This window comes from Mobula hypostoma, chromosome 2 (assembly GCF_963921235.1).
Source record: "Mobula hypostoma chromosome 2, sMobHyp1.1, whole genome shotgun sequence".
Taxonomy (NCBI): Eukaryota; Metazoa; Chordata; class Chondrichthyes; order Myliobatiformes; family Myliobatidae; genus Mobula; species Mobula hypostoma.
Genome location: NC_086098.1, coordinates 182,760,488 through 182,787,756, shown reverse-complemented (window position 1 = coordinate 182,787,756; position 27,269 = coordinate 182,760,488). Strand labels below are relative to the sequence as shown.

The following is a 27,269-nucleotide window of genomic DNA, read 5'->3' as shown; positions in this document are numbered from 1 at the left end:
AAAGCTCAATTTTCGTTTCATCAGACCATAGTACCTTCTTCCTGCTGATTTCAGTCTCCCACATGCCTCTGGCGAACTCTAGTTGAGATTTCATGTGAGTTTTTTTAAAAAACAGTGGCTTTCTCTTTACCACTTTCCCATAAAGCTGATACTGGTGAAAGACGCAGGCAACAGTTGTTTGTGCAGTCTCTCCCTTCTCAGCCACTGAAGTTTGTAACTCCTCCAGAGTTGTGTTAGGTCTCTTGGTAGCCTCCCTCACTAGTCCTGTTCTTGCAATGTCACTCAGTTTTTGAGGACAGCCCATTCTAGGCAAAATTACAACTGTGCCACATTTTTCAATTTCTTGATGATTGACTTAACTGTACTGCTATATTCAGTGACTTGAAAATTTTCTCGTAACCATCTCATGAGTTGTGCTTTTCAATAATCTTTTCGTGGAGTTGCTTGAGGTATTCTTTTGCTTTTGCTGACTCACCAGCAGTTGGACCTTCCAGATACAGGTGTATTTTTACTACAAGCAACTGAAACACCTTGACTGTACACAGGTTTATATAGTTAGGACACCTTAACTAATGTGATTTCTAAAAGCAATTGGCTGCACCAGTGATGATTTGGTGTGTCATATTAAAGGGGATGAATACTTATGCAATCAATTATTTTGTGTTTTATATTTGTAATTAATTTAGATCACTTTTGGATATGTTTTCCCTTTGACACAAATCTTTCTCTATTGATCAGTGTCAGAAAAAAAACAAATTAAATGCACTGTGATTCAATGTTGTAAAACATGAAAACTTCCAAGGGGAGTGAATACTTTTAATAGGCACTGTAGACGCTGGCGAAATGTTTCCCTTAATAGGAAAACCTACAAACTGGAGTTACAGACTAAAGATAAAACGTTTTGGCCATTTAGACACGTTTTCCCCACTAAAAACAGTAGTGTCTCTTTCCAGCTGTGTACCTCGGGTGGGGCAATGCTGTTTAATCACTGTGTGTATATAACAAAAAATCTATTGATCCGTAAAGAAATCATGGGACATGGATATTTTGCAAGAAGGTGCAGATGTGTAGTAAAGTCAATCAATCATACGATTCAATGGTGGAGCAGATCTGATAGGTTAAATGGCTATGCTCATAATTCTTTACTCTTTGATCACCACAACACATCATAGCTTTTTTTTTACCTAATGCTAAATTTGATTTATCAGATACTGACCCTATAACTATCTTTTTCTCTTAATCATGATTTAGGGACCAGCTGCAGACTTTCCGCATTTGTTCCACAACCTATTTTCTATGCAAAGTGAATTAACAGAAGTATTAGCAAACAACTGAAAAACATTGACGGACATTTAACTATCATCAAGGTTTATAATCCACCATCTCCTGTTGAAAAAGTGAATCTGAATTTGTTGTCAGACTGCATACCCATACATATCACACTAAGTTGTTCCAGACTTTCAAGTCTTACCTGAGTAGAGTGTGAAGGCCTTGCTGCTATTCTCCAGAGTAGTTTACTTCCAGGAATAACTTGTACAGTTTCCTGGATTTCAGGCATGTCGTCAGCTTCGTCATTTTCAGATCGTACAACATCTTCTGTCTGAAAGAAAATCAGTAATATCCTTTTATAAAGGGTGTAAAGTTCAAAGTAAATCTTATCAAAGTACATATATGCCATGTACAGGTTGAGATTCATTTTCTTGTGGGTATATCTATGGAGTAATAATAATAACAGAATCAGTGAAAGTCTGCTCAACTAGGGCGTTCAACCAGCGTGTAGAAGACAACACCGCATAAATACAAAAAGGAGAATTAGTTAATTAATTAATATCCAGAACATGAGACAAGAGTCTTGAAAGGGAGTTCATTGGTTGTGGGAACATTTCAATGATAGAGCAAGTACAGTTGTGTGTAGTTCAAGAGCCTCTTTTGCTCAAGAGCCTGATGGTTGAGGGGCAGTAACTGTTCTTGAACCTGTCAGAGCGAGTCCTGAGGCTATTGTACCTTCTGCCTGATGGAAGCACGAGAAGACAGCATGACCTGGGTGGCGGGGATCCCTGATATTGAATGCTGCTTTCCTATGACAGCGTTTCATGTAGATGTGCACACTGGTTGGGAGTGCTTTATCCATGATTTATTGGGCCAAATCCACGACTTGCATTGGTGTTTCCATACCAGGCTGTGATGTAGCCAGTCAACTGATAAAAGGGTATTTTCAGAGGCAATACCTTACCAACTTATTCAGGTACATCATTCTGGTTGTGGATAAGGAAAAAAGTGTAAATTATGTCAAGTCAAGGGATTTTGAATTGCACATGAGAAGGACGCAGACTGTTCTCTGGGATGAACTGTCAGCATAAATATCACAAATTGCTCACTATACATTACATGAAATCAGTTAGGCTATGAAATAAGGATAATGAAAAGGATCTCAGTCACAAAATAAGTACACAACTTCAAGCAGCAGAAACCTCAAAGTAACAGTGGTGAAGCAGGATAAGAAACAGTTTTAAAACCAATTTATACAAATGCGTATTTTCAAATGCACAATAATATATGGGCATCTTAAGAAATAGTTATACCTCAACCATTGGCAAAGATCATGAAAGAGATTACCTCCTTAGCTTTCTTCTGGTCTCCACTCTTTTTATCATTTTTTTTGTAGGTTTCATATGTGTTAGTGTCCACACACCACAAGCATTCAGTCCATTTGCCGTATATTACACATACCTTCCTTTTACTGTGAATTAATAAATGTACATTGTATAGTTTTAGTTTAATGAAAAGGAACAACTTAATATTGGAAAATAATTCAAAAGCAGATCCTTACACCAGAGAATTCTTCCCCTTAATTATTGCAGGAGAGAAATCATGACAACTTGTATAAAGCAATCTACAGTACAGTACTTTACAGAAGTGATCATACAAATTTGAACATCAAGGCATATTAGCAGTTGTCATGGCAAATGACAAAAAGCTTGTTCAAAGAAGGAGAGTTTAATGGTAATAGGAGAAAAATGGAGAGACTTTAAAGATCAAACTGCAAAACTTTACGGAGTCTTACTGTCTGATAGCATGGCAACCAACATAGTAGCTTTTAAATTAGGAGACAATGAAAGTTCATACTTGATGATTGAACAATTGATTTAAATGGATGCTAAGTTCCAGAGATAGAGAGCTTAAAGGCAATAACAAATGAAGTCATGGTGGGGGGGGGGGCGCTGATAAAAAAAAACTAATGGAGATAACTAGAAGCCAACATTTGTTAGCAAAAGTAGGATTATGGGCCTACTTTTTGAGGTCTATGGACAGCAAGGTTTATAGAAAGAATGAGGCAGTCAGTCAAAAGTTAATTTTACAGAATAAAAGGGCATGAAAGAGATGAAGTAACACATCCAAGTTCTCCCACTATCATACCAATGGCTATGTCATCCAAATCTTATTGAAAGATTACATGTGACATTACATCACTTCCTATTAACTGCCAGGGTGCATCATGCTGGTTGCTAGCAAGTGAATTCTACTGCCCTCACAGTGCAAATATTACAAAGTTATGCAGTGTGTTAAACACCTTCTCAAAAATCACTTGAGCCAGTAGCTTCCTTCGGGGTTTTTAAAATGAGATCTGACTTGTGAAAAGACATTGCTGTATCAAGGCAATAAAGAAGGGATGGAAGTGGATGTCTTTCGACCATGTGCTTCAAAACAAATCAAAATTAACCCACATAAGAAAAGATAAACACAGGAAAAGATAAACAGAACAGCTTATGTACATAACAGTAACCATGGCATTTCTTTTCAAGAACAGTTCTGCTCATCCAGTATTGAATGCTCATCAAGCAGTTAATTTAAAGAAAAATTCCAAAAAATTGGATTACATTCATTTATGGTGTGCTAACACCAAATTAGCAGTCACTCTAAATGGGACACATTTTCAAAAATTGTGAAATTGGGACACAATTGCTTTAAGAGAGCCTCAGCATTACTTTATGCACTTTAAGAGAGTGATAAAACAGACTCTTGCACTGTCAAACAGAATGCTGCCAACTGTATGGGCAGTAACACTGTCATTCTGATTGATCCACATTAATGTTGAAGTGATCTCTCCACAGAGTTCCTCAGTTTGCAACGGAGATCAAGTCAAATAGGGCGAGCAGTTACAAGGAACACAGGGTTGGGGAGGAAAGGAGGGGATAACGATGCATGGATATCCATGGGAAAACACTACTCCACCTACAAGCATGCAGTAGGTCAATCCCGTCTCATAACCATAGATCATCATGATACCATGTGATCAGAACCACTGGGTCACCTGTTGAAGGATCTGTCCTTTGGAGTTCACTAATTTCACCTAAACATACATGTTGAACTGTTCATTAATAACACATCTAATGTAAATTATATTAATAAATGCTTTGCATACTGTTAACATGTTATGCTCAAAAAATGATGGGGAATGGCACTAGCACTAAGATCAATCACATCCAGAAGTGCATGTCCAACTTCCCTGTTGGTTGAACTTTACCAGAAAGGATGTGCTTCCCCGCCCCCAAAAAAAAAATCATATTGCTGCTATTTATGCATCATGAGGCACAAAACAGATTTTCTCTCATCTAATTCCTAGACTGGAATAGGTAGTAAGGAAAAGAGATAGTTTCCTTTTATACTTAATGAAGATACTTTCTCTATGCTCCATGATGTTTTAACAAGAATAAGGATTCAGTGTAATTATTAAAATAGTGTATTGTCTTCAAACCAACCTTTTGTCTTGAATGTATCCTTCAACTCTATGCAGTTCTTTACCAAACAGCCCACATGGTTTAAAATGCAGTAAACATTTTTCACCAGTACTATAAAGAAAAGCAAGATGCCATCATGTGAATGAACTCAAAAGAACATTTCCCAGAGGGAAGTATGTCATAACATTTAATTTCAGACCAGCAATGACATACAAAGCAACAGTCAATAGTTATTCTATATAATTTTAATGTTTTCATGTTCCTAATAAGCAAGAGACAGTTAACTATTCTCAATAGATGATTTTTGCAATAAAATATAAAATTTAGGGAAACGTAGGTAATTTCATCACTTAGCTACTGAACAGATAAATACTGCTAAAAGAGTTAAGATTGTTGAGCATTTCTAGATTGGAGGCTTGAAGTTTAATTTTTTTTCAAAAACTACCAGTATAAGCATTAAAGGAATAAGAACATTCCAGAAGTGGCAGAAAAGTTAAGCGATGCACAGAAAAAAATCCCACTAGTGACACATGCCTTGATTTGCTGGAATATTGAGTATATTGAGTTTCACCTGGCCAACCATTGAGCACACCTACTTGAAATGTTGCCGTAGAAAAGCAGCATCTGTCATCAAAGCTCCTCACCACCCAGGCCATGATATATTTATTTATTTATTTATTTTCACTACTGCCATCAGGTAGAAGTTACAAGTGCCTCAGGACTCTCACCACCAGGTTCAAGAACAGCTACTACCTCTCAACCATCAGGCTCTTGAAGAAAAGGGGATAGCTATACTCATTCTATTTCTGGTGTTCCTACAACCAGTGGGAACATCTATCTTGTTATTTAATTCTCTCGTTATTTATTGCTATTTATTTATATTTGTATTTGCACAGTTTGTTGTTCATTGATCCTGTTTACAGTTACTGTTCTATAGATTTGCTAAGTATGCCCACAGGAAAAAGAATCTCAGGCTGGTATGTGATGACATGTCTGTATTCTGACAATTAATTTTACTTTGAACCAGGCACTGACAAGGCCACATTTGGAGTATTATGTCCAGTACTACACACCCTGCTCTCAAAAGGGTACAATTAAACTGGAAAGGGTGCAAAAAAAAAAAAAAATTTACAAGGACGTTACTAGGGCTGTAGCTCTTGGGCAATAAGGAGAGACTGGATAGCCTGGTACTTCTTTCCTCCCTGGAGAACAGGAGCCTATTAAGTGGCCTTAAGGAGGCATATAAAATCAGGAAGGCATAGATAAAGCAAACAGCTTAAGTTTTTGCCCCAGGGAAGTCAAACACTAGAGGGCACAGATGCAAAGTGAGATGGGAAAGATTGACAAGGGACCTGAGGGACAAGTTTTTGCATGCTGAGGGTGGCAAATATATTTAACGAGCTAGAGTAGGTAATAAAGTGGGTACAATTATGGCATTTAAAAAACATTTGGACAGTTGCATGAATGGGAAACATTGAGGGATTATGGACCAAACAGAGACAAATGGGAGTAGCTCAGTTAGGTGATTTGGTTGGCATGGATGAAATGGGCCAAAGAGCCTGCTTCCATACTGTATGACTGCAACTCTAATTTCCATTCAAATTAATGGTGGTTTGATATTAGGAAGGGGGAAATCAGAATCAGATTTAATATCACCGGAATTTGAAATCAGATCATACCTCCCATCTCTTTTAACCTACCAAGTAACCTACCAAGTATACAGTACTGATTTCCACCTTGGGGAATGTGGGGAGAATAAAATGAGTGGTTAATGTAGGATTAGTTTTAATGGAGCTCGACAGTCAACACAGACTTGACAAGCTGAAGACCATAAGGCTATGAGATATAGGAGCAAAAGAGGGCCATTCAGCCCATCGAGTCAGCTCCACCATTAAAACATGGGCCGATCCAGTTCTTCCAGTCACCCTCACTCCCCTGCCTTCTCCCCATACCCTTTGATGCTCTAGCTAATCAAGAACCTATCTATCTCTGCCTTAAATACACCCAATGACTTGGCCTCCACAGCCACTCGTGGCATCAAATTCCACAGATTTACCACCCTCTGCCTAAAGTAATTTCTCCATATCTCAAGTGCGGCACCTTGTCAAAGGCCTTCTGAAAATTCAAGTACACCACATCTACTGCATCTCCTTTGTCTACCCTGCTTGTAATTTCCTCAAAAAAATTGCAGTTGGTTAGTCAGGCAGGATTTTCCTTTCATCCCTAACAATTGATGCCAACAACTTCCCAGTCACTGATATCAGGCTAACAGGTCTATAGTTTTCTTTCTGCTGCCTCCCACCCTTCAAGTGCTATATGACCAAAATGATAATGATTCTCTAAATCAATATACCAGCAAAAGTAGGAATCAACAATAAAAGTGATAGAGGCATATGTATGGGTTGGGGCAGGGAATTGTGTTTTTGATGAGGGAGCACAAAACAATACTGTTTAAAGGGATAGTTTCAGGGCAATCATCCAATGAGACCTCCTCTTAGAGGACAAGGTAGGTCAAGTGACTTAATTACCAGTGGCAAAGCACTTTTAATTATGCTGCAGCTTTATAAAACTAGTTAGGCTGCATATGGAGTATGCATTCAGTTCTGGTTGCCTCATTATAGGAAGAATGTCAAGGCTTTGGAGAGAGTGCAGAAGAGGTTTATCAGGATGCTACCCTACCTGGGTTAGATAGAATATGCTACAAGGAAAGGCAGACAACTTTGGATTATTTTCTTTTGGAGCGGTGGAGACTTAGGATTGATCTGATAGAAACATAGAAAACCTTCAGCACAATACAGGCCCTTCGGCCCACAAAGCTGTGCCAAACCTGTCCTTACCTTAGAAATTACCTACGCTTACCCATAGCTCTCCATTTTTCTGAGCTCATGTACCTGTCCAGGAGTCTCCCAAAAGACCCTAGAGAGGTTTATAAGATTATGCAAGGCATAGGTAGACAACCAGTATCTCCCCCCCACCCCCCGGAGCTGAAATGTCTAAAACATAGAAAACATAGAAAAACTACAGCACAATACAGGCCCTTTGGCCCACAATGCTGTGCCGAACATTAACTTACTTTAGCAATTACCTCGGGTTATCCATAGCCCTCTATCTTTCTAAGCTCCATGTACCTATTCAGGAGTCTCTTAAAAGACCTTATTGTATCCGCCTCCACCACCGTTGCCAGCAGCCCATTCCACGCACTCACCACTTTCTGCATAAAAACCTTACCCCTGACATCTTCTCTGTACCTACTTCCAAGCACGTTAAAACTGTGCCCACTCACGAAAGTCATTTCAGCCCTGTGTAAAAGCCAAGTGGGGTCTGACCAGGGTCCTATATAGCTATAACATTACCTCTTGGCTCTTAAACTCAATCCCATGGTTGATGAAGGCCAATGCACCGTATGCCTTCTTAACCACAGAGTCAACTTGCACAGCAGCATTTGAGTGTCCTATGGACTTGGACCCCAAGATCCCTCTGATCATCCACACTGCCAGGAGTCTTACCATTAATACCACATTCTGCCATCATATTTGACCTACCAAAATGAAGCACCTCACACTTATCTGGGTTGAACTCCATTTGCCACTTCTCAGCCCAGTTTTGCATCCTATCCTGTCCTGCTGTACCCTCTGACAGCCCTCCACACTATCCACAACACCCCCAACCTTTGTGTCATCAGCAAATTTAAGAACCCATCCCGCCACTTCCTCATCCAGGTCACTTATAAATATCACAAAGAGAAAGGGGTCACAGAACAGATCCCTGAGGCACACCACTGGTCACTGGCCTCCATGCAGAATATGATCAGTCTACAACCACTCTTTGTCTACTGTGAGCAAGCCAATTCAGGATCCACAAAGCAAGGTCCTCTTGGATCCCATGCCTCCTTACTTCCTCAATAAGCCTTGCATAGGGTACCTTATCAAATGTCTTGCTGAAATCCATATACACTACATCTACTGCTCTACCTTCATCAACGTGTTTAGTCACATCCTCAAAAAATTCAATCAGGTTCGTAAGGAACAACCTGCTTTTGAAAAAGCCATGCTGACTATTCCTAATCATATTATGCCTCTCCAAATGTTCATAAATCCTGCCTCTCAGGATCTTCTCCATCAACTTACCAACCACTGAAGTAAGATTCACCAGTCTATAACTTCCTGGGCTACCTCTACTTCCTTTCTTGAATAAGGGAACAACATCTGCAACCCTCCAATCCTCCGAACCTCTCCCATCCCCATTGATAATGCAAAGATCATTCCCAGAGGATCTCTTCCTTCTCCTCCCACAGTAGCTTGGGGTACATCTCGTCCGGTCCCGGAGATTTATCCACCTTGATGCTTTCCAAAAGTTCCAGCACATCCCCTTGCTTAATGTCTATATGCTTAAGCTTTTCAATCTGCTGCAAGTCATCCCTACAATCACCAAGATCCTTTTCCGTAGTGAATACTGAAGCAAAGTATTCATTAAGTACCTCCGCTATCTCCTCCGGTTCCATACACACTTTTCCACTGTCACACTTGATTGGTCCCATTCTCTCACATCTTATCCTTTTGCTCTTCACATACTTGTAGAATGCCTTGGGGTTTTCCTTAATCCTGTCTGCCAAGGCCCTCTCATGGCCCCTTCTGGCCCTCCTAATTTCATTCTTAAGCTCCTTCCTGCTAGCCTTCTAGATCTCTGTCATCACCTAGTTTTTTGAACCTTTCATAAGCTTTTCTTTTCTTCTTGACCAGACTTTCAACAGCCTCTGCACACCACGGTTCCTATACCCTACCACCCTTTCCCTGTCTCATTAAAACATACCTATGTAGAATGCCACACAAATATCCCCTGAATATTTGCCACATTTCTGCTGTACATTTCCCTGAAAACATCTGTTCCCAATTTATACTTCCAAGCTCCTGCCTGATAGCTTCATATTTCCCTTTACTCCAATTAAATGCTTTCCTAACTTGTCTGTTCCTATCCCTCGCCAATGTTATGGTAAAGGAGATAGAATTATGATCACTATCTCCAAAATGCTTTTCCACTAAATGACCTGACACCTGACCAGGTTCATTTCACAATACCAGATCAAGAACAGCCTCTCCTCTTGTAGGTTTATCTACATATTGTGTCAGGAAACCTTCCTGAACACACCTAACAAACTCCACCCCATCTAAACCCCTTGCTCCAGGGAGCTGCCAAACAATCTAATCCCAAAGGAGATGCATTTGAGGTGACAGGATAAGGAGATGTACAGCGCGATTTTTAAATCAACACAGAGTGGCAAGTGCATGGAAAAATCTGGGGTGGCAGTGGAGACAATTACATTTGAGGTAATCAAGAGGTTCTTAAATAGGCACATGAATGTGCAGGAAATGGAAAGATATGGAGATGGTGTCACAGAAGAGATTATTTTAGTTGGGTGTTTGATTACTAATTAAAATTAATTGCCACAACATTGTGAGCCAAAGGACCTGTTCATGTTCTGTACTCTTCTATATTCTAAGCACACTTAAGATGGAAATTAGGTGGACAGTCTTAAAGTACATTAAGGTGGATAAACACCCAGGGCCTGAAAGGTGGCCCAGGAGGTTGCTGAGGAGGTTAGAGAAAATTAAGAGAAATTGAAGCCTCAGCAACTGACATTATATCTGATGCTTCCCTTCCTAATCATTAATTTTCCTGCAGTCAAATGACTTGTTTAAAAGAGGTTTAATTGAACTGGGTCTTCAACACTTAATGCAAGCACATTAGTTACCACTCAGATCTAACCTTCTGGCCAAAAGACTCCTTCAATAATCCTTCCAACTGCTACTCCAAGTTATAACTAAATCAATTAACTTTTCTCCAGTTGCAAGATTTGATACTGCCTGAGTCAGTATATGTCAATGACAGAACAAATACATTAAGAGAATAGAACAACTGGATTGTTCTCCATAAATGAGGTAAATATGGGATTTGATGGGTTAAATAATTTCTTTTCATAGAAAGGGAAACTATTCTAACTGAAGAAGAACAACGTAACTGAAAAAGATAGATTTAAAGTCATAGGGAAAAGAATGAGAAATGAAGTTCAATAGGATGCTACGGTATGGATGTCACGCGTTGAAAAGTACATTAACTAAATTTCAAAAAAGGGGATAGGAAGAAAGTCCAGGGACCCAGAGGAGAATGAAACCACTTTAAAACTACAGGCTCCGGAGGGTTCCTGTATTGTGGAAGACATCCTGCCTCGTCCCTGTGCCGAAGACGCCGCGCCCCAGTGGCCTCAATGACTACAGACTGGTGGCATTGACCTCCCACATCATGAAGACCCTGGAGAGACTTGTTCTGGAGCTGTTCCGGCCTATGGTTAGGCCACACAGATCCCCTCCAGTTCGCCTACCAGCCCCAACTAGGAGTTGAGGATGCCATCGTCTTCCTGCTGAACCGTGTCTACGCCCACCTGGACAAGCCAGCGAGCGCTGTGAGGGTCATGTTTTTTGACTTCTCCAGTGTGTTCAACACCATCCGCCCTGCTCTGCTGGGGGAGAAGCTGACAGCGATGCAGGTGGATGCTTCCCTGGTATCATGGATTCTTGATTACTTGACTGGCAGACCACAGTATGTATTCTTGCAACACTGTGTGTCCGACAGAGTGATCAGCAGCACTGGGGCTCCACAGGGGACTGTTTTGTCTCCCTTTCTCTTCACTATTTACACCTCGGACTTCAACTACTGCACGGAGTCTTGTCATAGTTGGATTCATCAGCAAGGGAGATGAGGCTGAGTACAGGGCTACGGCAGGAAACTTTGTCACATGGTGTGAGCAGAATTATCTGCAGCTTAATGTGAAAAAGACTAAGGAGCTGGTGGTAGACCTGAGGAGAGCTAAGGTACCGGTGACCCCTGTTTCCATCCAGGGGGTCAGTGTGGACATGGTGGAGGATTACAAATACCTGGGGATACGAATTGACAATAAACTTGTCTGGTCAAAGAACACTGAGGCTGTCTACAAGAAGGGTCAGAGCCGTCTCTATTTCCTGAGGAGACTGAAGTCCTTTAACATCTGCCGGACGATGCTAAGGACGTTCTATGAGTCTGTGGTGGCCAGTGCTATCATGTTTGCTGTTATGTGCTGGGGCAGCAGGCTGAGGGTGGCAGACACCAACAGAACCAACAAACTCATTCGTAAGGCCAGTGATGTTGTGGGGGTGGAACTGGACTCTCTCACGGTGGTGTCTGAAAAGAGGATGCTGTCTAAGTTGCATGCCATCTTGGTCAATGTCTCCCATCCACTACATAATGTACTGGGTGGGCACAGGAGTACATTCAGCCAGAGACTCATTCCACCGAGATGCAGCACTGAGCGTCATAGGAAGTCATTCCTGCCTGTGGCCATCAAACTTTACAACTCCTCCCTTGGAGGGTCAGACATCCTGAGCCAATAGGCTGGTCCTGGACTTATTTCATAATTTACTGACATAATTTACATATTACTATTTAACTATTTATGGAGCAACTGTAACGAAAACCAATTTCCCCCGGGATTAATAAAGTATGGCTATGACTATGACTATGACTAGCCCAATGAACCTAATAGACCTGCCACAATGCAGTTGTTTAAAAGTTGTATTGATGTTGGTTAAAAAGCCACTTCCCTATTTTGTGGTGATCCATGATTATCCAAATTAAAGCGGAGATCCATGATCAGAAAGCTAATGATATCCAGTGTGGCAATACCTTAGTCAGACTATCTTTTCAATTAATGCACGACTCATTAATGAGGCAAAGCAAACTTAAAGCAGAAAGCTCAGATTGGGAAGTATCATCATAAATGGAAAACTATGAATTTCACCGTGTGCATACTGAATGAAGATCAATGAGTAGCAAAAATATCACTTAGTTAGCTAGAAATTGTAGGTGATATGAATACTAAGCAGGTGCATTTCTGAAAATTTTAATTATTTTTAAAAAGCTATCTACTGAAGACTTCACAATTCTAACAATAGCAAATCTCAAGATTATCTGAAGGAGCTAAAAATTACCTCCAGACAAATAACATGAAGAACAGAAAAATAAAACATTATTCCTGAAGGAATTAAAACAATGTTGCTCAAGATAATCAGCAGGTCTGGCAGTTTCATATCAAAAATAAGTGCAAAACCAGAAATTTTCCCCTTGTTCCAAATCAAATTTATTATTGCTGACTTATATGATGTGAAATTTGTTGTTTTGTGACAGTACAGTGCAAAGACATAAAATTACTATAGGTTACAAATGTAGTGCAAAAAGGAATGATGTGTTAACAAGGCTGAAATGCTTTATTTACAATTTCCAATATCTGCAGTACTACTAACTCACTAAGCTTACCTGTGATTCATAATTTCTACAGTTCCATATTGTTCTATCCACAGTTTGCCAATTATTACATTATGTACACAACATGAAGGATTTGTCCAACTATAGGCCTCGTTATGCCTGTAAACAAAAAGCAAATAAGTGTGGTTTGTTATTCTAAAAATAGAAGGTACTCTCTTTCTTTCTTTTTAAATCTTTTTATTGAGTAAGTATACAAAAAAGGTAAGCCATATAAACATTAATACAATGTTAAAGTATAATAAAATTCCAAAAGATAACAATACCAAAAAGAAAATACTACAAACAATGTAATTTAAGCATAAGAAACCAAGATAACATAATAGTATACTAGATTTTATATATATCAATGGAAAAAAAGAAAAAAAAACCCCAAAAAAAAGCCCACCGTGCAGCTAACTAAAAGCAAAGCAAAGCAATGGGCTAACTTGAAACCAAACAGAGTTAAACTTAAAATCACGTCCTCAATCCCGACCTCCATTAAAACAGTGAAAAAAAAACAAGAAGGGTAAATATTACATTAAATGAAAATATCGAATAAAAGGTCCCCAAATCTGTTCAAATTTAAATGAAGAATCATAAAGGTTACTTCTAATTTTCTCCAAATTCAAACATAAAATCGTCTGAGAAAACCAAAAAAAGGTAGTTGGAGCATTAAGCTCTTTCCAATGTTGTAAAATACATCTTTTCGCCATTAAAGTAAGAAATGCAATCATTCTACGGGCTGAAGGGGAAAGATTACTAGAAATTTTAGGTAGTCCAAAGATAGCAGTAATAGGGTGAGGAGAGATATCTATATTTAATACCTTAGAAATAATATTGAAAATGTCTCTCCAAAAAGTTTCCAAAGTAGGGCAAGACCAAAACATATGAGTTAAAGAGGCTATCTGCCCCGAACATCTATCACAGAAAGGATTAATATGCGAGTAAAAACGCGCTAACTTATCTTTGGACATATGTGCTCTATGAACCACTTTAAATTGAATTAGGGAATGTTTAGCACAAATAGAGGAAGTATTAACTAATTGTAAAATCTGCCCCCAATCATCCACAGAAATGGTAAGCCCCAATTCCTGTTCCCAATCTACCCTAATCTTATCAAATGGAGCTTTCCTAAGTTTCATAATAATATTATAAATCATAGCCGATGCACCTTTCTGACATGGATTGAGGTTAATTATCGAATCTAAAATATATGTAGGAGGAAGCATTGGAAAGGAAGAAAGTATAGTACTTAGGAAATTTCTAACTTGTAAATATCTAAAAAAATGTATTCTTGATAAGTTATATTTATTAGATAATTGTTCAAAAGACATAAGGGAACCATCTAAAAATAAATCCAAAAACCGTAAAATACCCTTAGTCTTCCAAGTTTGAAAAGCGTGATCCGTAAAAGAGGGAGGAAAAAATGTTACCTAAAATAGGAATCGCTAACCCGAATTGATTAAGATCAAAAAATTTTCTGAATTGAAACCAAATGCGCAAAGCATATTTAACTATCGGGTTAGAGACCTGCTTAAGGCGTTTCGAATCAAAAGGGAGAGAGGAGCCTAAAATAGAGCCAAGTGTATAACCCTGAACAGATTGTAGTTCCGATGCTACCCATTTAGGAATAGATAGTATGTCCTGATCAAGTAACCAAAATTTCATATGTCGAATATTAATAGCCCAATAATAGAATCTAAAGTTAGGTAATGCTAAACCTCCATCTCTCATACTCTCATATCTCTCATGAGAAGGTACTCTCATACACTCATGATAACCACATGTACACAAATGAGCAAAGCACATTCCACAAACTGCAGGATAAGGACAAAGATATCTTAAGCTTATTTAAAAGAGGTATTTAACATGTTTATAATTATGTAGGCTCAGTCATGAAATTAAATCCAATGATATTTTGAAAGGATCAGAAAATGATGCCTATTATTTCTTACAATTAAACATAACATCTATTATATGGATCAGCTGGTGTAGGCAAATATCAAATTTCTTCCTGCATCTTAAATAACAGATACAGAAAACATAAAATACATCCGCACATTTGCCAAACAGCAGCACTTAGTTCTAAAAGACAAACAATAATAGGGAGGATAACAGATGCCTAAATATAGGATTGCAGTCCCATGAGCGAGGAGACATGAAACTTAGAGAGGAACAACGCCAAAGGACGTTGTTTAATTTTCTGACATTTAATCTCTAGCTAAAGCTAAAGAGACAGAACTGTAAAACAAAGAGGGTATACCGTGAGATAACGTACGTAAATAAGGAAAGCAACCCAAGTACTGGCCTATTGATTAATGGTTGGAATATCTTACTGCTGAATATGGTGGTATCACCTTCAAACTTGTAAACAAAGTTAGAGCAGAATCTGGCCATGTAGTCGTGAATGTCTGTGAAGTAAGGGACACAGAGACACAGCTTGCAGGGCACCAATATTGTGAATTATCACGGTGGAGGTGGCATTACCTATCCTTACCAATAGTGGTCCATTGATCAGGATGTCAAGGATCCTTTTGCTAAAAGGTAGTGATTAGTCCCAGGTCTAGGAGTCTAGTGATGAGTTTGTTTGAAATTATGGTATTGAAGACTGTGGTATAGTTATTAAAAAGGACTCTGACGTAGGTGTCTTTGTTATCCAGATGTACCAGAGATGAGTGTAGGAGATAATGTTGCTATGGACCTTTTTCAGTGGTAGGCAAATTGCAGCAGGTTAGAATCGCCTAAGTGGCTGGAATTGAACTGTGCCATGACCAGTCTCTCAAATCTCTTCATGATGATGGCTATCAGAGCCATTGGGCAGCTGTCAATAAGGCAAATTACCTTAATTTTCTTTGGCACTGAGATATTTACAGTCTTAATGCAGGCAAAAACCTGCGATTGGATTAAGGAGAAGTTAACGATAACTGCGAGTATCTGCTGGCTGGCCCATTTCAGATCTGAGGATCTGAGACAGTAAGTTTCAGTAGATTCTCAGGAAGGTTAATCTGACGTCTGTAATAGTGACTGTGGGTAATGATGCATCAGAGACTGTTGAGGCGGGAGGCAACATTGTTCTGTTCAAAAGATGCATTACTGTATTGAACTCATCAAGGAGGGATGATTGACTTATTTTTTATAGCCCATTGTAGCATTCAAGTCTTGCCACGAATGACAGCTGGTCCAGGACTCCATTTTGGTCTGGAATAATCTCTTGGCACTTCTAGGACACTTTTATGAAGATAATACCCAGATTTCCTATATAGTTCAGACAAATCTGATTTGCATGCCTCAGACCTAAACGTCAGTAGGGACTGCATCTCTCTGTTCATCAGAAACCTGGATTGATCTCTCTGGTATGCAATGGTCCACAGACTTGTTGAAGAAGTCTGTGCACACAGTGTCATATTCATTTAGATTAGCTATTGAATCTTTGTATGTGGACCAGTCTACCAACTGGAAGCTATGGTGTAGAAGCTCATCTATTTCCTTGGACCAAAACTGTACAGCTTTCTGGTTGGTGTTATTTGTAAACAGGGAGGAAGAACCCAACCTAATCATCTGACTTCCCCAATGTACGGGTGGAGGATGGATGATAGGGACCCTTTAATGTTTTTGTAGCAGTGGTCAAAGGTTTTTGTACCCCTGGCAGAAAAGATGTGCTTATTTTATTTTAGTAGTCGATTCTTCAAGTTGGCCTGGTTGAAGTCCCCAGCTACTAAAGATGACCCAGTTGAAGTCCCCAGCATTTATCATCTTCATAGCCTTACCTTTCAAAGTAAGTGTAGGCAATTAGATCCTTGGGATTTATTGGCTTTCAGTCTCACTTACTTCAGATTTAAAATAAATAGTACTACTTTCCTTCAGTTCCTCTCTATCAATGCATGCTTTGTTCTCAGATACTTCCAGTAGATACTTTGTGCATCTTCTTTCATAAAGGAGTTGCTTAATTCCTCTGTTGTTTCCGTATTCCCAAGTCATTGTTCATCATTTTATTAAATTCCTTTTGAGATGCCAACCAGGCAGGTGTATTGTATACTCGTTTAAAAATTCTTTAACATACAGAGGGATACAATAGTCCATTGCTACAACTGCATCATTAACTGTATTCAACGTAAATCAGCTCCTTAAGAAATGAATACTGAAAAAAGCTTAAAGCCCAAAGTCCTTAATGCTTGCTGTGCTGTGTCATCGTGGAATGTGCGAGAAAATTAACAGCTAAATCCAAGAGTGAATCTAATCAGATTTGGCACTGTTAAAGTCATTCAATTAATGTTAGAAGCCCTAAGGGAGTAAAATACAGAAAATTTACTTGAGTTGGGTTTCCAAAATCATGTTCAGACCTGCTCAGGTGAGCCCAGTGAAGATGCCCAATTACATCATGCCTCAGAAGAATTCTAACAATGCTTCAAAAATAGCGTAACATAGGAAATTGTATGCTTGGGTCTGTTCCAGGTACAGAAAATATTCCTCAACTTACACATGTTCAACTTTCAACTAAAGTGCTCAGTCAAACTTTCAGAACAGCAAAGAGAGTTCAGTCCGGGAATGACTAACATACACTATTCAGTAGAGGTGGTCATGGTGCCACAGAAGTAAATATTCACTGCAAATAGTTTGTCATAATCTTTTGAATGTTAAGGATCAGCAAATACTGCTGAATAATAGAAGGACTTACACATTTCTTATTAATGTATTCGGCAAATTGAGGTAGACACCCTATCCAGGGAACCACGAGCATGCAACAGTGGAATCCTGTGAGATTTATTATGGCAATGTTACTTGCAACTTTGTAAATAGGGCAGAAGAGCAGGTGTATCTACAGATACTGGTACATGCTACTGAAAAGTAGCACTGGGTGTCTTAAGGAGGTCATAATAATAAACAAACTCCAGGGCTTTACTTTTGAAATGAATAGAAATGAAAAGCCAATAAGTATCCTGCACAGCAATCTTTTCCAATTGCCCTCTTTGAAGTTGGTCAGCAACTTTCATTTGAAACACGTGAAGCATTTGGTTTAAATTTATGATAACTTAAACACATAGAAGCACTGCAAAACAGTTAGCAAAAACTTCACAGAAATTTACCCCCTCCCCCTCCCGCCTTTTGTAGTTTATTTCCTCTCCATTGAAAGGAAAGAAATGATGAAAATGCTTCCAGTGTGGCACAAGTTCAGGGAACAGTTTTCCAACTGTGATTGTGGGAAACTGCAAATATAGATGCTCCAATACTGTATAGCAAAGTTCATATTGACAATGGTAAGAACTTTCACATTACTGCACACTATTGCAGGAAAATACAGGACAATCACAGCAGTACAGTGTGACGAGAATACACATAAAATTAAGATGTTTGCTGGCCTGGGTTAGCATCAGTGACATCAGCAAGTGGTCTGCCACCTGCCCTCAGGGGAAGGAGAGATAAGGAACAATGGAGCAGTGTCTGGAGATGTGTAATGAAGGGACGTGGGAGAGAGAGAGCTGTCTGGAGCGGCTCCCCCTTTGAACCCTGAACTGTTTGAAGTGATGGACAGGCGATACCCCAGCAGGGGGATAAAAAGGGACAGGTTCGCTAAGGCAAGACACACACGCCACCCGAGGTAACGAGACCCTGGAAGCGGTACTCTTCTCAGGAGTCGGTGAGAAGTACCAGACAACGGCCAGGGTGGAAAGGTACGATCAGCGGGAACCCGGTGTGTGTCCGCCCTTGCCTGGGTGCCGGGTTCACTGCAGAGGATCGACCGCATCTGGAGGAGGGGTCACAGTCGGTGACCTCAGGTGACATCACCAAGGACCCGCCCAAAAGTTGCTTGTGAGCCATCTCGCCGGTCTGTGAGTGAAGCCGTGTATGAATAGTTGTACCTGTTCTCTCTCTCTCTCCCCGCATGTTGTCCATCGCCATGGCAACGATTACTGCGAACTGAACTACTAAACTGGACTGAACTTTGAGTCACTTTGAAATTTGGTCATTTACCCCTAGACAACGATAGAGCTTGATTGATGTTGTTATCTTAATTCTGTGCACATGTGTGGTTATCATTGTTGAACTGTTGCATTTATTATCCTTTCGATTACTGTGTTGCTTGTTTCTTTAATAAAACTTTCTTAGTTCTAGTACTCCAGACTCCAACTGAGTGATCCATTTCTGCTGGTTTGGCAACCCAGTTACGGGGTACGTAACAACAGAAATAGCAGTTTTACACAGAAATCATGAAACTTTATGCAAATTAGAATCATAAGGCACAAAGATGATTATATCGGAGTAAACTGAAATAATTAAAATTATAAGTTAATCAGTATTTTGCTGTTGTCAGTTGTACAACAAGGTGCCCTGCATCAGATCACAAGACAACACAGAGTCTCTAAATGACTACCTAAGCACAGTCAAGATTGCAGCAGATAGGTATATTGCCTGAACTGTGTTTTCCATGTATCCCTGCATCCCAAAAGAGCTGAATTATGAAAAAAAACTGCTCGTCTGGAATTCTGTATCTGGATAAAAGAGTTTAAAAAGTTAATTTTGCCTAAGGTTATTAGAATCGGTATTTTAACTCCAGTTGAATTCTTTATAGCAGGGGATCCCAACCTGAAGTCCACGGATCCCTTGGTTAATGGTAGGGGTCCAAGGCATGAAAAAAAAGGTTGGAAACCTGTGCTTTATAGGCAACAGGAATAGAGAGCAAGGGAGCATTGCTTCATTAAGGGTGACAAAAGAGGAAATGTACATTATTTTTAAACTCAATAAGGCAATAATGATAAATTTGATAACCAACCAAAATACTAGAGACTCAATGTTCAAAAAGATCTGCATGAATTTCTATAGCAAGGGATAAAGAATGGATGCAATATGCTGGAAAGAAATGTCAAGGGAGGCGTTACGTAAATCTAGATAAACCACTGAACTTCTCTTTGCTAGACCTGATTATTAAAAGGGGAAAAAGAACTCAAAGAAACTACAGAATGGTAATTTACGCAAATGAAAGTTACAATGTTAACGTATTTTCATAACAGCTGACTGCAACATGCATTAAAAAATTAACTACGGGATGATTTTAACAAAGGATGAATTTGGTATGACATTATGGCCAGCCACAGAAATTCCCTTGATAGTTAAAATTTGATGCTCATTAAGTCATCAAGACCAGTTTAAGACACACAATTTATAATTCAGGCACTAACAACAGACATTTCATTCACTTACTTGAAACTGGATACAACATGATAGAAAAATAAGTTATAAATATACTTACTTTTTAAGTTCTAATGTAATAGTTCCTCGTGGTTCTGCTTCAACACTCTTTCCCCAAAATTTAAGCTTTGGATAAATGGAACCATGGAAAACAAAATCCTTATTGATGCCTTCTGAGTAAAATGCACTGATTGGCGGGTGATGGCTAACCTGTTCAGATACAAGTCTAAATCCAAGATCGTCCCTACCAAAACAAAAATGATAACAAATGTATTTCACATTGTAAAAAATAATAGCATTGTTATTTAAAACCTACATATGGTAAAACTCAACATAACTGTAATAGATTATAGGAATCAAATCATCAGATATTATTGAGAGAAAGGGAGAAATTTACATTTAAGATGTTCCTCAAAACATCCCAAAATACTTCACAATAAACCCATTTTTGTTTAAACTTTTTTCAGTTTGAAGCCTTTTCAGTAAGTAGATCAAATTTTAAGATTGTATTACATTGTAGTTCAACTCTAACAAAAAATTATCCAATCTACGGTCTACAACCACCAGATAAATACTTAACAAAATCAACTGGTAAGGAAAAATATGTGAAAAACTTTAACTGTACCAATATTAAGAGGTTGAAGCATTACAAATGAAATGAAACAAAATAAAACAAATATTGATCCTGATGGTAGAAGTCAATGTGTCATTGATTTCAAATTTTCACTGTAACATCCTTTAAGAGAGTGACTTCAATTTAGCTTTTCTCACAAAAAAACATTTGGACTCGATGAATATGAAGATGTTCTGACTTGTGGGTGAAACTTAAACTCGGGATCTGTTAAAAAGATTCACCACTTACAACAGAACCTCTTCTCTCAGAGCATTGTCATCTGCACAAGTACATGTACACGCACATGTACCAGTATAGTGAGGTGGTGTCTTTGAATATCTTTAACGTAGACAAGTTCTTGATATGGGATATGTGGTTAAAAGATGTGCTGATAATATCTTAGGGCTATGGGACTATCACCACATTCAAGGTTGAATGCGTGCATTGCATATCAAGGCATTCATTTCAGAATCAAAACAACAAAAATAACAGTTTTTAGTAGAAAGATTAGTAGTACAACATCAAGATTGCCATAGACTATATCAGTTGCTCTTGGGGTGTAACAACCCACGTAAGCAATAACGATGTATGGAGGTTCACAAACTTGAAAAATCTGAGGTCATGTCAAGTTGGCAACTGAGCCCAAGATTGATGACTAGGCCAGGATTATTTGGAACAACAATCTAATTGAGCTTGGACATGGGTAATAAAAGGAACAAAAAGACCATCACCGAAACAGATCATTATGAAAAGAACTTCACAATGTGGACAAAGATTTCTGAAAGTAGTAGCTATCTTCAAATATGACAATTCCAATGTGGAGAACAGCATTAGAATTAGCTGCATGATAGGAAATATCATATTTTGCAATGAGAAGCCTTAGCAAATGAAACACAGGAAAACTGCTTATGCTCTCATTGTAACCTTTAAACTTCATTCATCAACCACCCAGGAACATTCAGAAGGTCCCTAGCCATTAACATTGCAAAATCTAGGCTCAGGTTCAACACAGCCATTGTCATCCAAATACTTCCGACAATACTGCCTCACTTCCCAGCTACACCAACATACAAAGCCAACACTACCACCTACATAAGAAGACACAACTATACAATTTAGGAGAGGAGAGAAACTACTTGGACTTCACAACTGTTTTGCTGTTCAATAAGAGTTTGAAAGACCCTCAAAACATTTCTCATCATCTCCATTTTAAATGGTCACTTTTCATTTAAGCAGTTACCATAGTTGCAGGTTACCACATAATCAAAAATTTCTCTTCACTTCATCCTAGACCCTCAAGATCTTGTTGTTTTTTTTAAACTTGGCTAGCACCACTTTTATATAAAAGAGGTACTAAATGTTATTATTTTAAAAGATTTATTTATGTTTGTTTTCAGTGCAACATTTACATTGGTAGCAGAAATGAGGGAAAGAAAGCAACATAACAAGTACTAATAGAAGTCAATCTATGAAATCTTACAATTTGTATCTCACCTTCTGAGTTCATAGGTTTCACCTAGCAGTGGGTTGAATGGTTTACCAGTCCTTTCCCATTGCGAGGCGACAGCAGAAACTGCAAATGCAGCCACCGTCTGTAGCAAATACAACATACAAAAATAGGAATGCTTTGAAGTTTAGCCTGGCAATTATTAAGTAGTTCATTTAATCAGTATCTAAACGTTTCTGTCCATGGACCTAGGGCCTTCAGGGTTGAAACCAACCAAGTCAAACAACGAGACCATCAAGGCATTTTGTATTTTTTTAAATATCATGCATCACTTCATTATTCTGTGCCTGAAATGTATTGGAAATAGAAACTGAAATTCAGCAATTTGTTTAGGACTTCAAAATAGATTTATGCCTTCCAAATTATTTCTAAAGAGTAGCTTAAAGATAGATGGTTATCATTTTTTTCCAAAGTTTGCTAAATTTTGGTAAGGTACCAGAAGAGTAGAAAACAACTAACGTGACTCTTTTGATCATAAAGGAACTAAGATAGAGAAAGAAAACTAAAATCGATTGCTAGTGAAATGCTAAAATCAATAATCAGAGGAAATAGCTAATTATTCAGGAAAACTGAATATAATCAAACCCAGTCTACATGGTTTTATGAAAGGCAAATCATGTTCGACAAACATGCTTGAATGTTTTGAGGATGCGGCAGGGAGAGATGATAGAGCAAAAGTGTATTTAAATTTCCAAAAGGCATTTCACAAAGTGCCACATTATTGGCTGCTGCATACTTTAAAGGGACTATGATATTGGAGGAAGCACGTTGGCATGGATTGAAAACTGGCTGTTACATACACGAATGAGTCCTTTTCTAGCTAGGGGGATATAACTAGTGGAGTATGTCAGTTCTTGGCCCTCAACTCTTTACTATTTACATTCATGACTTGGAGAAGGGGATAAAAATGAAAGGTTTCTAACTTTGCCGATGATATGAAAGCAAGTGGATGAGTGTATGGTAATGAGTATATTATGATGAGGACATTTTGATACTGTGACATTATACAGATGGAGTATATGAGTGATTTGGCAAAAGTATAGCAAATGGATTTTAATGTGGGGAAGCGTGATGTCATTCACTTGTGTAATTGGGGTCAAAGGCAGATTAGCATCTGAACAGGGAATAATTACAAATGGAAGAAGTTCAGAAGAAATCCAGGTGTTCTTGTGCAAAGAAAATCATAGAAAGAAAGCAAGCAGGTCCAACAAGAAGCAAGTAAGGCAAACAGCATGTTAGACTTCATTACAAAGAAATTATAAATAAGGAGGTTATATTACAGGGTGTTGAAGAGGTCACATCTGGAATACTGTGCAATTTTGGTTCCCTTACCTAAAATGGATATAGAAGCACTAGAGGAAATCTAAAAGAGGACAATTTCTGGGATGAAAGAGATGTCCTTTCAATGGAGGCTAAAGAGCTTGGATGTATACGCTTTGCAGTTTAGAAGCACAAGGGATAACATTTATTCAAGCATACAAGATCCCAAGGGGGTTTAAACAGGGTAGATGTTGTGATGTTTTCTCTAGTGAGAGAGTTACAAACAGGGTTAATTAGCTGCGAAATAAGGGACTGGTCGTTTAAAAGTGATGTGCCTTGAAATTTCCTCTCGCAGAAGTAAGTGAATTTCTGGAATTCTTTGCCTCCAAGCTGCTGGAAGACATATCATTATACTGATCTGAAGTAGTGATAGATAAATATTTGAAAGAATGAGTGAGGAATTGATGATTATGGATAAATGGCACAGGAAGAGGAGTTCGGGACAGCACACTTGATCATTTTGAACGGTGCAGCAGGCTTGAAGGGCCTGGTACGTACTCCTGCTCTTATGTATTAGGATATCTCACATCTAGAATTTGACTGCCAACACTACTAAATGTTCTTGGCATTCTAACTTTATCACCACAAAAAGGTATAGCAAATCGACTCAAATTGTGTTGACACCATCAGCTAGTTCTTTCTGAAACATACCTACCTGCATTCTCTCCACCGAATCAGAAAGCAGTGAGGCCTTGTGAATGAGGTACATGTGCTCCATGTATTCTGTAATTCGTTGTAGAAAGCTCAAAGGCTCATTAAATATAATAGGCATAGTTATTTTTGACAGTTCCTACAACAAAACATTAAAGGCATTATCAAATTTTATGTCCAATAAGCCAACATTAAATAACTCATAAAAGACTGCAGAATATGGAATCTTAAGTAACAATTTGCTGGAGGAAATCAGCAGGTCAAGCAGCACCTGTGGGAAGAGGGGAGGAAGGAATTATGATGCAAAACGTCAACAATTCCTTCCACCCTAAAGCAGATGCTGCTCAACCTACTGAGTCCTTCCAGCAGCTTCTTTGCAACTTTAAAGAAGTGTTAGCTAAAGATGAAAACAGATAAAATAGCAAAACACACAAAATGCTAGAGGAATTCAGCAAGTCAGGCAGCATCTATGGGGGAAACTAAGCAGTCGTTTCTTCAGGCCGAGACCCTTCATTGGGACTGGAAAGGAAGGAGACAGAAGTCAGAATAAGAAAGTTCGGGGAGGTGAAAAAGTACAAACTGGCAGGTGATAGGTGAGACATTTCTGTCAGTGTTGCTCAAGACTTCCAGCATCTGTAGATTCCCTTGTGGTTACAAATTAATTAGCTTTTAATTGGCATAGAATACAAAACGTTTCCTGCCCTATTTTTGCATTTAGCATTTTTTTCTAAACTATCATTTCAAAAAATATCATATTTGAAAACACAGATATTCAAATTACTGAAATAAGATTAAATTGGCAGTAAGCTAAAGGAGAAAAAGCTTAAAGTTTCAAAGAAAAAAGAAAAAGATATACAATTGCATAGTGTATTGGGTAGCATTGTGGGAAATGAAGATACTGCAGTGTGGCTCAGGGGGATATGGACAAATTAAGAATATGAGCAAGGGAATGAGAAATGGAACATAAATGTAGGTCACTGTAACATAGAATTCTGGCAAAAAAAATGATGATACTTTTTGATGACATGATAATGAAAAGCAGTGAAGTTCAGAGGGACCTGCGCATCTTTGTATACAAATCATAATGTTGATATTCAGGGTCAGCAGACAAGTAGTACGTTGCCTCTTGTGCCTTGGTGAGATTTCCCCTGAAATATTGTATATAGATCTGGTTTTTCTCTTAGGAAAGAGACATCTACAATAGAGGGGTTGCAAATTTTCACCAGATTGATTCCTGGGTAGGAATATTATCCCAAGCAGAAAAAAAAATTAAGACAGTTAATTCTCTTCAGTTTAAAAGAATGCAAATACAAAATGCTTACAAGACTTGACAGGAATGGATTTCCTATTGCTAATGCATTTAGAACCAGGAGACACAGTCTCAAAATAAGAGATGATCGATTTGAGAATGAAATTTCTTAAATAAATGGGTGTGAATCTTTGGAAATCACTGCCCAAGAGAAAAGCGAAGCCTTAATTGCTGAGTACATTCAGGTTAGAGATCAATAGATTTTTAGATATTAAGGGAATCAGGGGAAATGGGGTTAGTGCATTAAAATGAAGCAAAATTAAAAGATCAGCCATTATCTTAATGAATGGCAGAAAAGGCACAAAGAACACAGTGTCTACAACAGCTTTTCCTTTTCTGATGCTCTTTCAGGTCTCTCAGAATTTACTGCCAGTGGTCTACCATTCAAGTGAAACCATTGTTGTAAAGTATGAATTATGGCAGCTAATTTGTGTCCAAAGAGCAGAAGAGCTCTCAGTTTGATGTCTCTGCTGAGGAGGAGTACTTCTGATAATGCAGTAGTTCCTTATCACAAACTAAGGTAGGTCAAATACATGTAGCACATATGGATTTCAGCAAGGCATTTGATAAGGTACCCCATGCAAGGCTTTTTGAGAAAGTAAGGAGGCATGGGATCCAAGGGGACCTTGCTTTGTGGATCCAGAACTGGCTTGCTCACAGAAGGCAAAGAGTGGTTGTAGACGGGTCATACTCTGCACGGAGGTCGGTGACCAGTGGTGTGCCTCAGGGATCTGTTCTGGGACCCTTATTCTTCGTGATTTTTATAAATGACCTGGATAAGGAAGTGGAGGGATGGGTTAGTAAGTTCGCTGATGACACAAAGATCGGGGGTATTGTGGATAGTGTGGAGGGCTGTCAGAGGTTACAATGGGACACTGATAGGATGCAAAACTGGGCTGAGAAGTGGCAGATTGAATTCAACCCAGATAAGTGTGAGGTGGTTCATTTTGGTAGGTCAAATATGATGGCAGAATATAGTATTAATGGTAAGACTCTTGGCAGTGTGGAGGATCAGAGGGATCTTGGGGTCCAAGTCCATAGGACACTCAAAGCAGCTGCGCAGGTTGACTCTGCGGTTAAGAAGGCATACGATGTATTGGCCTTCATCAATTGTGTAATTGACTTTAGGAGCCAAGAGGTGTGACCCTGGTCATACCCCACTTGGAGTACTGTGCTCAGTTCTGGTCACCTCACCACAGGAAGGATATGGAAACCATAGAAAGGGTGCAGAGGAGATTTACAAGGACGTTGCCTGGATTGGGTTGCATGCCTTATGAAAAAACTTTGAGTGAACTCAGCCTTTTCTCCTTGGAGCGACGGAGGATGAGAGGTGACCTAATAGAGGTGTATAAGATGATGAGAGGCATCGATCTTGTGGATAGTCAGAGGTTTTTTCCCAGGGCTGAAATGGCTGCCACAAGAGGGCACAGGTTTAAGGTGCTTGGGAGTAGGTACAGAGGAGATGTCAGGGGTAAGTCGTTATTGTTGTTGTTTTTTTTTTAAAACGCAGAGAATGGTGAGTGCATGGAATGGTCTGCCGGCAACGGTGGTGGAGGCAGATACCGGAGGGTCTTTTAAGAGACTTTTGGATAGGTACATGGAGCTTAGAAAAAT

The 27,269-nt window shown here is 38.9% G+C and overlaps 1 protein-coding gene across 4 annotated transcripts in view; it reads right to left on the bottom strand.

The window, feature by feature from the left end:
• Positions 1-27,269, bottom strand: part of osbpl2b (oxysterol binding protein-like 2b) — a 78,771-nt gene that overhangs the window by 15,953 nt on the left and 35,549 nt on the right. For all 4 annotated transcript variants that reach the window (XM_063041215.1, XM_063041214.1, XM_063041216.1 and 1 more), the window contains exons 5-11: positions 24,351-24,485; positions 22,363-22,460; positions 20,317-20,499; positions 13,083-13,190; positions 4,761-4,850; positions 2,617-2,740; positions 1,472-1,600 (exon numbers count right to left, since the gene is read on the bottom strand). In XM_063041215.1, the coding sequence (XP_062897285.1) occupies positions 1,472-1,600; positions 2,617-2,740; positions 4,761-4,850; positions 13,083-13,190; positions 20,317-20,499; positions 22,363-22,460; positions 24,351-24,485 (867 nt within the window). The remainder of the gene's footprint in view (positions 1-1,471; positions 1,601-2,616; positions 2,741-4,760; positions 4,851-13,082; positions 13,191-20,316; positions 20,500-22,362; positions 22,461-24,350; positions 24,486-27,269) is intronic.